The following is a 14,096-nucleotide window of genomic DNA, read 5'->3' as shown; positions in this document are numbered from 1 at the left end:
CTTACAAAACCTCTGCTCAGAAGCCTGTCAGTGTTGATAGCAACATTCCCTTTTGTCTGTTGGCCTTCCCCAGGCCGCTGCCAGGCACTCTGAGCACCCAGTGTCCTCTGTGCCTTTTTCCCAAAAGCCCTGAGATCAGCCTCCTCCCCATATTGCTACACACAAGCTTTTTTGGTATCTGGCTCTCTGCTAGTTGTTACAAGTTGTTTCAAACTCTTGCAGGATCATGTTTTCCACTCATTTGTTGAAAGTAGCCAATCATGTGCCACATTGGGCTGAGGGCTGAAGAGATGAGCAGGACAGGACTCTTGGGCTCTCCAGAGACTTTGGCTACAGAACATCCTTGCCTTAAATCTTTGGGACCTCCTGCTCCAGCACCAAGTAAGGCCCTCAATGAAAATTCATTCACTTATTTGGCAGTTTATTGAGCACCAATTATATTCCAGGTTAAGGCATTTGGCTGCTAACTAGAAGGTTGGTGGTTCCAACCCATCAGCTGCTCCAGGGGAGGAAGATGAGGCAATCTACTTTCCTTAAAGATTTACAACCTTGGAAACCCAATGGGCATCTCTATGAGTCGGAATCAACTCAATGGCAGTGGGTTTTTAATATTTCAGGCAGAATATGGGGGGAAACCAGAAGGCACAGGGTCCCAAAGGCTTCCTGGTGAAGGCCTAGGAAGGGAACTGAGTCAATGGGGGGACAAACGGGGTGAAGGATGCGGGAACTGTAGCGCAAGGTGCCAGAGCAAGAGATTAAGAGGCAGGTGTGGCTTCTGACCATGGTGACACATCCTGCAGACGCAAGACGCGCCTGTCGCTGCCGCTTGGGAGACCCCAGCTCCACTCAGGCGGCCCGGCACAACAGCTTCTATGCCGGCGCCAGCCTCTCGCCTGGGGGTAGAGCGGAGCCTTGCAGACCAGACTAAGACCAAGGCGTGACAGTGCGTATTGCGTCCAGAAGGGATGGCACAGGACAATTCTCACATAGGAGACAGTAGACCTCTCAGGTTCAGCGCCCAAACTCTAGAGCCTGATTCCATCACAGGTCTGTTGCTTACCTGTTGTGTGACCTTGCGCAACTCCCTTAAGGTCTCCTGGACTCATTTACCATATCGGTAAAATGAATTTTAAAAAATCTTAGGGCTACTGGGAAGATTAAAAGGGAGATGCCTGGCAAACTTCCCCAGCACTGTGCTAGGTACGTAGGGAACGCTTCTGGAGTCCATGCTGTAGTGATCCGTTACTTGCACCTCTCCGGGTCCTCGACCTCCTGCCGTGGGGGCGCCCGCCGCTCTCTGCCAAGAGAGTCAACCAGGAACTATTAGGGCGCGCCCTGCCTTTTTATCTATTTGCTTACTTGGGGCGGGGTTTCGAGAGTAGTGAAGAGTAGGAGGTGGAGAAAAAGGGAAGATGCAGAGGACAGGAGGCGAGAGCTGCGGAGAGGGGGCGGAGTCTGGCTCCGGGGGCGAGGAGCAAGGATGGGGGGCGCGCCCGGAGCTGAAGGGGGCAGAGGTAGGGCGCTGCAGCGGGGGCGGGGCGAGCAGCGACCAATAGTGCGCGGTGCTGCGGGGAGGGCGTGGCAGGAAAGCCCGGCAGCTGACAGCCGAACTCTCCAACTCCGCCCTCGTCCCTGAGGGAGCCGGGAGCCCGAGCCGGCCTGGGCCCAGGCTGCCCGCGCCGGGCTGCGGGCGAACTCGGCAGTAGAATGAGGAGGTTGGCGCCAGGTTAGGGCCGCCGCCGCGCTGCAGCTTGGGATCCGTGCCCGACTCACTCTCAGCCCCATCCTTAGTGGGCCTCCTGGTGGCCGCTGGGTTATTTTCTTCGAGCGAAGGGCGAGGGAGTAAGGGACCCCGCAGCCGGGCCAGATTGCGCTCTGGCAGGGTGTACAGGCTGGTGTGGGAGACTAGGCGGCTGCGGAGACTACACGGGAGAGAGCCGGTCCGGGGCTGCTGCGGCGCGGACGCGGGGATGAGCCGGCCATGGAGCGGCCTCGGCAGGGCACAGGGAGCCGGCTGGAGCTGCCGCGGGGACACCGCCTGAGCTGGGGCTCCGCGCGGCTTCGGGGCTTCGAGCGCCCTGGTGGGGTCCCTGCTGCCGCCTACGGGAGGAACAAGATCCCCGCGTGGCGGACACTGCAGCAGTCCTGGTTTTGAGGCGCCCAGAGCCTGCTTTCCTGCAGCTCGGTGCGCCCTCACAGCCCGGGAGTCTCGCCCGGTGCACAGCGGCTAGCACACGGCGGCAGAGCTGGCTGGAGGAACCCGGGGATAGGACTGGTTCGGCGGAGTGTATTGGTACGCGCGTGTTTGACTGGAGATCCAAGTAGAAGCAGCACCAGGCGAACCTGAGCAGCCATGCTGCCGGGGGTGGGCGTGTTTGGCACCAGCCTCACGGCCCGTGTCATCATCCCGCTGCTGAAGGACGAGGGCTTCTCGGTGAAGGCGCTGTGGGGCCGCACTCAGGAGGAAGCGGAGGAGCTGGCCAAGGAGATGAGTGTCCCCTTCTATACCAGCCGCATTGACGAGGTGCTGTTGCATCAGGACGTGGATCTGGTGTGCATCAACCTGCCTCCGCCACTCACTAGGCAGATCGCTGTCAAAACCCTGGGTGAGCGACCCCTTCTTCTACCTCATCCCAGTCTTTCCACATTACGTTTTTCTTCTCACTCCATTCCAGAAGCTTACCTGGCATCTACCCTCCTAGACCCACTTGGGGCTCCCTCCATTCCTGGTCCCTGGCCTTCGCCATCCCTGTGGTTCCCTCCGCCCTCCTAGCACTACCTGGACGCGCTTCCCCCACGCGTGTGGCGTGGCTGGAGGAGGCTTGCGATTCCGGGATGGGGATGTAGGAAGGCCGCGCTAGGTTCAGACTGAGGAGGATCAGATGCTAGGAACAGGGAGTAGGCTTCTTTGCAGGGAAAGGAAATGAAGTCCCCAGCGGTGTGTGTAGTGCCGGAGTGGGTGCTTGCTTGAGCACCTGTGAGAGGCGATTGCGCGCCCAGGAACACTGAAGAAAGGGCCCAGCACGTGTCTCGGTTTTCCTTGGAGGTGGTGAAGTACCTGCTGTTTAGCAGCTGTGGCAGCCTGCTAAGATCATTGGTTTCTTTCTGCTGTGAATTTATTTAGTTTGAGATTAGAGATGCGACATTTGGCTGGAATGATTTCATCTGAGCTGGAGGCCAGGATGGCGGGAGTGGTTGGATGGTTAGCAAAGGCTGGTTTGATAAAAACCAGAGGAATTTAAGTTTCGCATGCAGTTCTGGAATTGTCTTCAGCACTCATTTGGAGTAATAGGTCTTTAATGTGTAAGAGATAGACACAGTAATTCCAAAGGCAGGGATGCTTTTGTTGGAAAAGGCCAGATACTGCCAGTTTCAATTGGAAACGTGCGATGTTCCTTCTTTAATTCTCTTCAGGAATAGTTCTGAGGCATGGTGTTAATAGGCGAGCTGGGATGAGCTCACTGCCCCTCATTATCCCCCCAAGTCTGAACAGTCTCCAAGCAGAGTATCAGCATTTCTGCCATGCGCAGGGGAACAAGAAATGCATGTTTTGTCCATCAGCAGTTCTCACACACACCTAAAACAATCCCAGGAAGGTTACTCATTCTTTTCTGTTCTGAAAAAATGTATCCCTGCCCTTGAAAGTTGGAGTTCTTACTGGGGAGGAAAGAGAGCTTTAAGGCACAGAGTTCCACATTAGAGCAGTTAGAAGGGACAAACTGGGACAGCACCAAGAAACCAACTGTAATTTATGTAATCTTGGAAAGAATATTTCAACAGCTATGATTCAGGGTAGATGAGATGTACATGTCCAAAATCTATTAACAGAATGTAGAACTCTGTTTATAGAAAAGCCACTTTTACCAGGCCATTTATTTATTGGCTCAGATGGGACAACTAATAGTAATTCCTAATGGAGTGGTAGGAGCTCTGGTAGCATAGTGCCTAAGGCACTTGACTGCTAACCAGAAGACTGGCGGTTCAAACCCACCAGCCACTCCTCGGAAGGAAGGTTGGGCAATCCTACTTCCGTAGTGATAACTGCCTCGGAAACCCAAGGAGGGGTCACTATGAGTCGGGCCGACTTGACGGCAAATAACAACAACAATGGAGTTGCCCAAGGCGGTCAGCTTTACATTTAATTTTATTAAGCTCCCGGCCTTTATAGCCCTTTTTTGGGGGGAGGGGGGGAGCTTAAATGAAGAGTTATTGAACTCTCACCAGTATTTCTTTTCTGTTGGTCTAACATACATATTGAGTAGCTAACTTCAGCGCTTACACTGGTTCTGTACATATCAGAGAGATTATGAGCATCCTCTAGTATAAATCTATTGGGGCAATTTGTATAAAACAGGTCTGTCCTGAGCTCTTTTTATACTAGAGGGCATATAACTGGTCAGATCAGAAAAACCTGGTAACATCACTCCTCCCCACTTTAGCAGCACATCACTGCAGATCAGACCCACAGAACCACCTATCCTTTTGTCTCCGTGCATTTACCTGTGCTAGATATTATGTGTAAGTGGAGTCATGCAATCTTAATAGCATGTCTCTAAGACAGTGGCAATTAGGGAATAAAGATGTTCCTATTTTCTAACCATCTGTGATACTTTAGCCATCAGGGTATCAGAGGGCTCTGGCTTCAAGAGATATGGTATAATTATACATTTCTAGATTTTTCTTCTGTTCTTAATTTTTTTAAAAAAATCCTTATGCCTTTTTTTCCCTTGACAAGACTAATTGTGAGTTAGCTCTTCAAATCCTAAGCGTAGGATGCGTGAGAAATAGATTTAGTTTAATAACTATGACTAAAGAACAGGTTTCTCCCCCCCCCACTTATTATTTTCATGGTAGGCCTTGGGCTTGTTTAAAACTCCTGTTTTTGCAGGTAATTTTCGCTAATCTATGATTACAGAAAACATGGTGGCATTTTGATTTGCCTGGACTTTAGTCTTGTTCCAGATTTCCACTTCATCACTGGCAAATCCCTGAAGAGGCTCTTCTTCATGATGCACCTTTGAGTATACAGTGGGGATGGTCACTTTGGTTTGCTTTACAGTCATGGTTAGAGGTTCAACACACACATGCAGGAAGTGAAACCCTAAACAGTTATCAGACTGGTCCAGCTGTTGAGGGTTTATATATACTAGTGTTTGCTTGGAATTGAAATGGGCCTATCTTACACTAGTCCCTGTGAGTTGTCCTTCCTTTAGCAAGGACTTAGCTTTGAGTTACTTGTCCAGCAATGAAGATCTTTGGCCCTCTATCTGCATGGGTAACTGATCACAAGTATGCCCAGGGGAGGGGGCTAGCCATTGAGGAATGAAGTTGGAATCAATTGAATCACACACATCTTCCTTTAATTTTTTAAAATTTCCTTTAAATCCCTAGTGAACTAAGCATTTCTCTCTTATAGAGACATGTCTACAATGCACAATTTCTACAGTGTCTTAAGTGTCCTGTAGGGTCCTGTAGGGTCACTATGAATCAGAATTGCCTGAAAGGCAGTGGGTTTGTTTTTGGGTTTATGTGGTATGAGTCCCTGAGTACTGCAAATAGTTAATGCACGTGCTGCTGATTGAAAGGTTGGTGGTTCGAATCTATCCGCAGGCACCATGGAAGGAAGGCCTAGTGATCTACTTCCAAAAAATCAGCCATTAAAAACCCTATTTAGCACAATTCTACTCTGACATACATGGAATCACCATGAGTGAGAATCAACTCAACAGTAACTGATTTTTGTATGTGCCACGCAATGTGGTAGTTGTAGCATATAAAGTGTCCCATTCATTATTAAAATCATTTACAATAATGAAGTCCTTTGAGATTGATATTATGATTTCCATTTTACAAATGAGGCAACTAAGACTCAGATACCTGAAGTGAATAGTTCACGATCACACAGCTGGAGATTTGACTCCGCCATTCTGCCTCCCCTAAAACCATTTCTTCCTTCTCCTCCCTTAAACCTTCTCTGTTATAGCACTTCCTTCTCTCCAATAATGGTAGCCCCAAGTGAGAGTCTTGGAGTCATCCTTATTGCTGTTCACCCCACCTGTGGAATCAGTTCCTATATCTGGTTGATGCCATCCCTAAATCCCCATTGTATCTGTTCCCTCTTCTGCATCCTTGCTTCCTCCTCAGCTGTCCTTAGTAGCCCTCTTGAGTTACTCAGGTTCCAGACTACCCCTCCCCATTCTACCTTGACCAACTTCCATAAGCCTGGAAGTTGGCCTTGGAGAACTGCAGACTTGGTCATACCATCCCTCTGCATTTCAAGGGCTCCCTCTCAACTCCAGGAAAAGCTTCAACTTTTTCAGGCATGACTGGGAAGACCTGGTCCCTGATGAGCCTTCTTTTCTGTTACTGAGCACCCTGAGCTTCCGCTAAACCAAACCACCAGTCCTTTCTTGAATGCACCCTGTTGTTATTGTTGTTATGTGCTGTCGAGTTGTACCTGACTCATAGTGACCCCTCCTTGGGTTTCCGAGGTGGTATCACTACGAAAGTAGATTGCCCAACCTTCCTTCCGAGGAGTGGCTGGTGGGTTTGAACCACCAGCCTTCTGGTTAGCAGTCAAGTGCCTTAGGCACTGTGCTACCAGAATAGACCCTGTTCTCTCCTATTTTCATGTCTCTGTCAGGGACGCCCTTCCTTCTTGTGTTTATGGTTGATGCCTATGTATCCTTCAAGACTCAGCTCAATGCTGTCTGCCCTGGGAATGTTTCCCTTTTCTCAACCTCACCTCCTTTACCCTTCTGTGCTCTCAGTACCATATTCTCCCATCTTTCTAGCATCTATTTTAATGCATTTGTTTAAAATGCAAATTTTCTTTATTTTTGAAAGGTTAAATATCCACATGGTATAAACCTCAAATGTTACAAAAGTTCACAGTGACGGGTAAGCATTCCCCAGTCCCAGGCCTCCAGCCACACAATTACCCTTTGCCAGAAGTGGTCACTTTTACCAGTTTTTATGTCTCCTTTCAGAGAATTCTCTAGGTATCTAATAGCATATTTGTGTGTGGTAATTTTTAAAACTTTTTTTTACACAATTGGTAGCATACTATATATATTGTTACATTACTTGCTTTTGTTGTGCAAAAATATTATCTGGAAAAAAATATATATATACACTTGTATATCAGAATATAAAGTATCCTTTTTTTGGCTGTATAATATTTTATTGAATCAATGAATCAAACTATGTTTAACCAATTCCCTATTAATCAACATTTAGGCTGTTTCCAGTCTTTTGCTTACACAAATATGTGATGAATAATCTTGAATATGTCATTTTGTATACAAGTCATCTGTTGGGAGGATAAATGCATGAATTGCTAGTCAGAAAGTATGTATACATTTTATCTAGCAAAGATATTGCCAAATTAATTGATGCCTGAAAGGGACACTACCTTTCATTCATTTCCTGTGTGTTTCCCTGCAGCCCCTTGATGCCAGATACCTGAAGGCAGGCAAATATGGTCCTGGTCACCTTGTATCCAGAGCAGCACTGGTCACAGGCCTAATGTAACACCCCACCCAGCCTTTGGGTCAATTAAAACATGTCTCCAATGTATCGACTTCCCTTTGCTTCCTCTGCCACCACCCTATTCCATAGCCATTCACTATCACTAATGCTGTGGCCTCCTTAGCTCCAGACTTGTTTCTCATCCAGTGTGTTCTCTACACAATAAGGAAAATTATTTTTTAAACATTCTTTTAGTGCAATAAATATGTATAACCTAAAATTTTCCATTTTAACCATTTAAGTGTACAGTTTAGTGTCATTACTTATATTCACAGTGTTTTGCAATCATCACCACTGTCTATTTGCAAAATTTTTCATCACCCAAACAGAAACTCAGTACCCTTAAGCAATAATCCTACCCCCATCCCCAGCTCCTCATAACCACTAATCTATTTTTGTTTCTATTTGCCTCTTCTAGATAGTCCATATAAGTAGAGTCATACAATATTTGTCCTCTTGTGACTGGTTTATTTCACTCTGCATAATGTTTTCAAGGTTCATCTATATTGTAGCAAGTATCAGGAATTCATTTCCTTTGATGGCTGAGTAACATTTCATTGTATGTATAGACCATATTTTGTTTATCCATTCATCTGTTGATGGACACTTGGTGGCTTCCAGCTTTCACCTGCTGTGAATAATGTTGCAATGAATACTGGTGTATAAGTAGGTATGCATTTACATTCCTGCTTTCAATTCTTTTGGGTATATACCTAAGAATGGAATTGCTAGATTGTGTAGTAATTCTGTGTTTAATTTTTCTGAAGAATTGCCAAACTGTTTTCCACAGTGGCTATACCATTTTACAATCCCATGGCACCATGATACCAATAATGGAAAAGATTCCAATTTCTCCATGTCATCATCAGCATAAAGAGTGATTTTAAAAAAATAAAATAAGGCATTATATCACTCCTCTGCTTAGTTCTTTCCAGCAACTTCCATGGCACTTGAAATAACATTTAACCTCCTGTGGTGACTTTCTTGGCCTAACCCAACTGTCTTGCTGCCATGACAACTACTCTCCAGCCTCTCAGCCCCTTTCTTGTTCCTCAAACACAGCAAGCCCTTTCCTGACTCTGAACCTTTCTCCTGGCTGGCTCTTCCCTCTACCTGGTGGGTTCCCTTCTCCATTCTTTGAGTGATTGCTAGCTCATTCTCACTTCAAGTTTCAGCTGAAATGTTCCTGAAAGAGACCTTTCTGGACCCTCCCCTCCCAATCCAAAAGTCCCTTCCCCCTCCTCCCAGTTATTCCTCCCTCAACCACTTTATCTCTGTGGTAGCATTATCACAGTTTGTGATTATCTTTTTCATTTTTTTCTTTTATATATAATATTTTATTGTGCTTTTGGTGGGGGATTTCACATCCATTTAGTTTCCCATTCAACAATTTCTCCTCAAGTTGCTCAGAGACGTTAGTTACATTCTTCACAATGTGTGAGCCTTCTCATCTTCTATTCTGGTTACTTCCTTTCTGTTAACCTAGTTTCCTTGTCCCCTTACATTTGCATCTTTGTGTTAAAGTAACTATTGACTGTTTGGTCTTATATAGGTGATTTTTTAAAGTGCACAATACTTAAAGGTAATAGTCATTGTTTTGCAAGCCGATCTGTTATTTAGCCACCAAGTGACTTCAAGTGTTTGAAGAGTATATCAGGGCAATAATATTGGGGAGTCCTCCAGTCTCATCCAGTTTTACTTTTTATTTCTTTTTTCCTTAGAAATTTGAGGTTCTTTTCTGCATTCTTCTCCCACTCTATCAAACTCCAAAAAAACAACAACAACAAAAAAGAAAAACCAAACTCACTGCCATCGAGTCAATTCTGACTCATAGCAATCCCATTGAGTTTCCAAGGTGGTAAATCTTTATGCAGGTAGACTGCCCCACCTTCCTTCTGTGGAGTGGCTAGTGGGTTTGAACCACCAATCTTCTGGCCCTGATTAGAATGATCAGTAGTGGTAGCCAGGTACCATCTACTTCTGGTCTCAGGATATATGAAGCCATGGTTATCTTTTTCATTTGTTTGATTGTTTTCTTATTGGATATTTGTCTCCCACAAAGGAAGGGGAAATCCTTCAAGGGTAGGGCCTTTGCCTGGTTTCATCACCAGGATAACCTTATCACCCTTAGACAGTGCCAGGCACCTTATTGTAGCTGCCACTGGGTCAACGCTGATTCATAACTATCTTATGTACAACAGAATGAAACATTGTCTCATCCTGCATCATCCTCACAACTGCCAGCATATGGGAGTCCATTGTTACAGCTGTTGCACCAATCTATCCCACTAGGGGTCTCCTATACCCTCACTGGCCCTCTGCTTCACCAAACATTATCTTCCTCCAGTGATTTATCCCTCTTGATGTTATGTCCAAAATAAGCAAGTCAGACAATGGTCTCTTGTGATCAATGAGGTTTTCACTGGCTAATTTCTGGAAGTAGATTGCCAGGCCTTTCTTGCTAGTCTGTCTAACGTAATCTGTAAACTCCACTGAAACCTGTCCACTGTGGGTGACCTGTTGGTATTTGAAATACCTCTGGCATAATGTCCAACATCACAGCAACATGCAAGCCATCACAGTACAAAACACTGACAGACAGGTGGGCCAGGCACCTAATAATGCATTGCCATCAAGTCAGTTCTAACTCACAGCAACCCCCATAGGGTTTCTAAGGCTGTAAATCTTTACAGAAGGAGATTGCCTCATCTTCCTCCCACATAGATACCACCGACTTTCTGGGTTAGCAGTCAAATGTCATACACGTACCTAATAGGCACATTATAAATTGTTGAACGTACAGTGTTTGGGGAAGGTAAAAGGTTATGAACACAATGTATCAATCAATATATAAACTTTTTGTCCTGTGTAAGGAGCTCTGGTACCGTAGTGCCTAAGGCACTTGACTGCTAATCAGAAGGCTGGCAGTTCAAACCCACCAGCCACTCCTCAGAAGGAAGGTTGGGCAATCTACTTCTGTAGTGATACCGCCTTGGAAACCCAAGGAGGGGTCACTATGAGTCGGGTCCAGCTCGACAGCAAATAACAACAACAGCAACATGGTAGACCAGTGTCTCTCACATGGCAATGTTTAATTGTATCACCTGAGTATCTGGTCAAAATGCAGATTCTGGGGTGAATCCTGAGATTCAGCATTTCTGTCCAGCTGCCATGTAATGTGGATGCGGTGGCAGCCAGATACTAGATACGTGATGGTTCTCTGCCTATGGGAAAAGGTACTCCTGCTGTGAGTAATGAAACATGCAGGGGAAATGGGTTAAAATACCTGTGGCCTTTGTGAATAATATGACCCCATTCTGGCTTTTGGAGACAGCAGTACAGTCTCTCTTGGTGAAAACTCTCGGTGGGAATGAAAGGCTCTTTGGGAAAGTGACTAAAACGAGCATTGCACTAAGCTTTGATCTTTCTTCACATTGATCCTGCCCCAACTTGTTTGCTATCATGAGCAGAGGAGTAGGAGCAGTCTGCCCTTTCCTGTTTGACTTCACAGTGTTAGGCAGTTGCTTAATGTCGAGGCAGGCTGCTGGAACTGAGGTGAAAGACTGGGGAGGAAACGGTATTGAGGCAGGAACCCCTGGCCATTGTTGCCACACCAGCAGAGATACTGCTGCAGATAATGAAAACTTGCGTTTGGACTTGCAACATGTCTTTCCTGAGCACAGTGCCAGTTACCAGTTGCCATTCAGTTGACTCTAACTCCTGGTGACCCCGTGTGTGTCAGAGCAGAGCTATGCTCTGTAAGGTTTTCAGCTGGCTGATTTTTAGAAAGTAGATTACTGGTCCTTCATCTGAGTGGACTCGAACTTCTAACCTTTCAGTGTGCAACTGAGTGTGTTAACTGTTTGCACCACCTTGGAACTCCCCTGAGAATAGCAATCATTCTGAAATCCTAGCAAGTACTCAGTTTCCTTTTCTTCTTTGACATCTCTTCTGAATCTATTCCTACCTTAAAGATAGTGGAAAAGGCGATTGCATTTTTCCATGGGTTGCTGCCCCTGAGCACCGAGAGAAATGATTTTGTTCTATCAATTTGGTGTAGAGCTGAGGAAGCCCTTGGGCATCATGTAAATGAAAGAAATTACTCTATTTACTATTAGGGGAAGCCAGTTGTCCCCAGTCTCATTTCATCTAATTGAAATTAGGTGCAGTTGAGTGATTATTCTGCTGATTGTATCTGGCCTTGAAAACTTAGAATTCTGTGGAAGTTTAAATGGGAGTAAGAAGAAATCAAATGAAGAAGGTGGACCTTTTGATACCGTAAACTGGGGAAGAACAGTAAGAAAAGTGGAAGTAAATAGCATGTTTTAACTGTTTCACCAAGCAAGAAATATACAACTAGTTATATATTTTGATTCAAGGCAATCTTATGCTCAAACAAAGTATCACTACATATTTTATAATTTGCTTCACAAAACTATCCAATGATTTGGAAATGTTGGCAGCTTGCTACTGGATGACTTTCAGGAGAGGTAACTATCTTCCTGACCCTCAGTTTTCTCACCTGTAAAATGGGGCTAATGATACTATCATATAGGGTTGATGTAACAGTTAAAATGAGAGCAAGCATGCACACGACCCCTTCAGTTGCCTGTGTATGCTCTATAAAGGTTCGCTTTTACTCCTCCAAAGTGATAAGTTCTTTAGCCTAACCCAGAAGGTGCTTTTGAAGATATTTTCTTTCCTCCATATTTTCTGAAGAGACGATTCCTGTTCCCTCTCCCCATACCAGGGCAAACTGGAAAAAAACAAAACAAAACAAAACAAAAACTACTCACTGCCATGCTAGAATCCAAGAAACACAGTTAAAAGTTGTGTTATTTTTCTTTTAAAGAGGAGCTCTGGTAGCATAGTGCCTAAGGCACTTGACTGCTAACCAGAAGGCTGGTGGTTCAAACCCATCAGCCACTCCTGGAAAGGAAAGTTGGGCAATCTACTTCCATAGTGATACCTCCTCGGAAACCCAAGGAGGCGTCTCTATGATTCAGGTCATACTCCACGGCACATAACAACATAAGCTAAACTTCAGATGAGAATCTAGCACTTGCTTCACAGAGTTGAGGTCCCTGGAAGGTACTGCTGGCATTACAAAGAACTCGCCATGCTTTTGTGAAGATTAATAATCACTTTTGATGAGGATACAGTACTGCTTTATAAAACTTGGGCCAGGGACTCCAGCTGGAACCAGTCCAGAAATTTTTATCATTTTTTTGTACTACTCCTCTCAATGTTTTTGCTTCCCTATCCATCTAGCCCTCTGTGGACCATCCTTCTCTATGTGGGCGTGTGTGTGGTGTGTGAAAATTTGTCCACAAGCAGCTTCCTAATGTAAATGTTCCAGAAACCAGTTGCCACTGAATTGACTGATTTATGGCAATCCCATGTGTGTCAGAGTAGAACTGTGCTCCATAGTGTTTTCAATGGCTGATATTTTGGAAGTGAATTGTCAGGTCTTTCTTCAGAGGTGCCCCTGAATGGAGTCGAACCTCCAGCCTTTTGGTTATTAGCCATGCATACTAACCATTTGCACCACTAGTCACTCTGTTGTGTGTTCAACCACCTGGAAAATACAACTATCCCCTACTCCTCACCCCAGTTGTCCCTGGGGTCAGGTGCTTTCTCCTGCTCATTCATTCTGTTTTCTGGTTACATCACAATGTGAGGGATACATCAAAAAATATAGCCACTGGGACCACTTTTCTTGAGGACAGTGAGGGTGGAAGATTTGTTAAGAATGAGCATTCTGAGCTTGGCAGCACTCCAAAAAGGTGTTCCCATTGGAGAACACAAGTTTGACTGAAGTTTTCACAAGTATAGGCATTTTCTTGATTATGTAGTTTATTTTATGAAATACACATCTGACCATTTCACTGCCTTTATAATTACCATGAGTTTCTGGCTATTACATGCATCTAACACATTTGGCTGCTAACTGAAAGATTGGAGGCTCCAGAGGCACCTTGGAAGAAAGCCCTGACAATCTACTTCCAAAAAAGGAGGCATTGAAAACTCTATGGAGGCCAAGCTCATCCAAAACAAGGAAAATCTGATTAATTGTCACAACCAGGAGTAGCCTAAGGAGACATGACAACTAAATATAATGTGAGATCCTGGAACAAAAATGAACACTAGGTAAAAACTAAGGAAATCTGAATAAACGATGGACTTTAGTTAATAATAACTATATCAATATTGGTTTACTAATTATAGAAATGTACCATGTGGTCATACATGTTAAGAATAGGAGAAACTGAATATGGAGTTTATAGGATTTCTCTGTTGTTGTTATGTGCTGTCGAGTCATCTCTGACTCATAGTGATCTTACCTACAGCAGAACAAAATACTGCCCGGTCCTCTGCCAGCCCCACAATCCCTACTATACCTGAGCCTATCGCTGCAGTCATTGTGTCAATCCATCTTGTTGAGGGCCTTTGCCTCTTTTGTTGACCCTCCACTTTACCAAGCATGACATCCCTCTCCAGAGAATGGTCCCTTCTGATAACATGACCAAAGTAGGTGAGACGAAGTCTGGCCATTCTCACTTCCA

General features: G+C 45.2%; 1 protein-coding gene across 1 annotated transcript in view; it reads left to right on the top strand.

Annotated features, from left to right (window-relative positions):
- Window positions 1-2,353: 2,353 nt before the first annotated feature.
- Window positions 2,354-14,096, top strand: part of GFOD1 (glucose-fructose oxidoreductase domain containing 1) — a 172,961-nt gene continuing 161,218 nt past the window's right edge. The window contains exon 1 of the mRNA XM_007951833.1: window positions 2,354-2,606. Coding sequence (XP_007950024.1) covers window positions 2,354-2,606 — 253 coding nt within the window. The remainder of the gene's footprint in view (window positions 2,607-14,096) is intronic.

The sequence above is a fragment of the Orycteropus afer genome, unplaced genomic scaffold (genome assembly GCF_000298275.1).
Source record: "Orycteropus afer afer isolate SDZICR_OR568_19922 unplaced genomic scaffold, OryAfe1.0 scaffold00012, whole genome shotgun sequence".
In the NCBI taxonomy this organism is placed as follows: domain Eukaryota; kingdom Metazoa; phylum Chordata; class Mammalia; order Tubulidentata; family Orycteropodidae; genus Orycteropus; species Orycteropus afer.
This window is presented reverse-complemented; position numbering and strand designations above follow the sequence as displayed.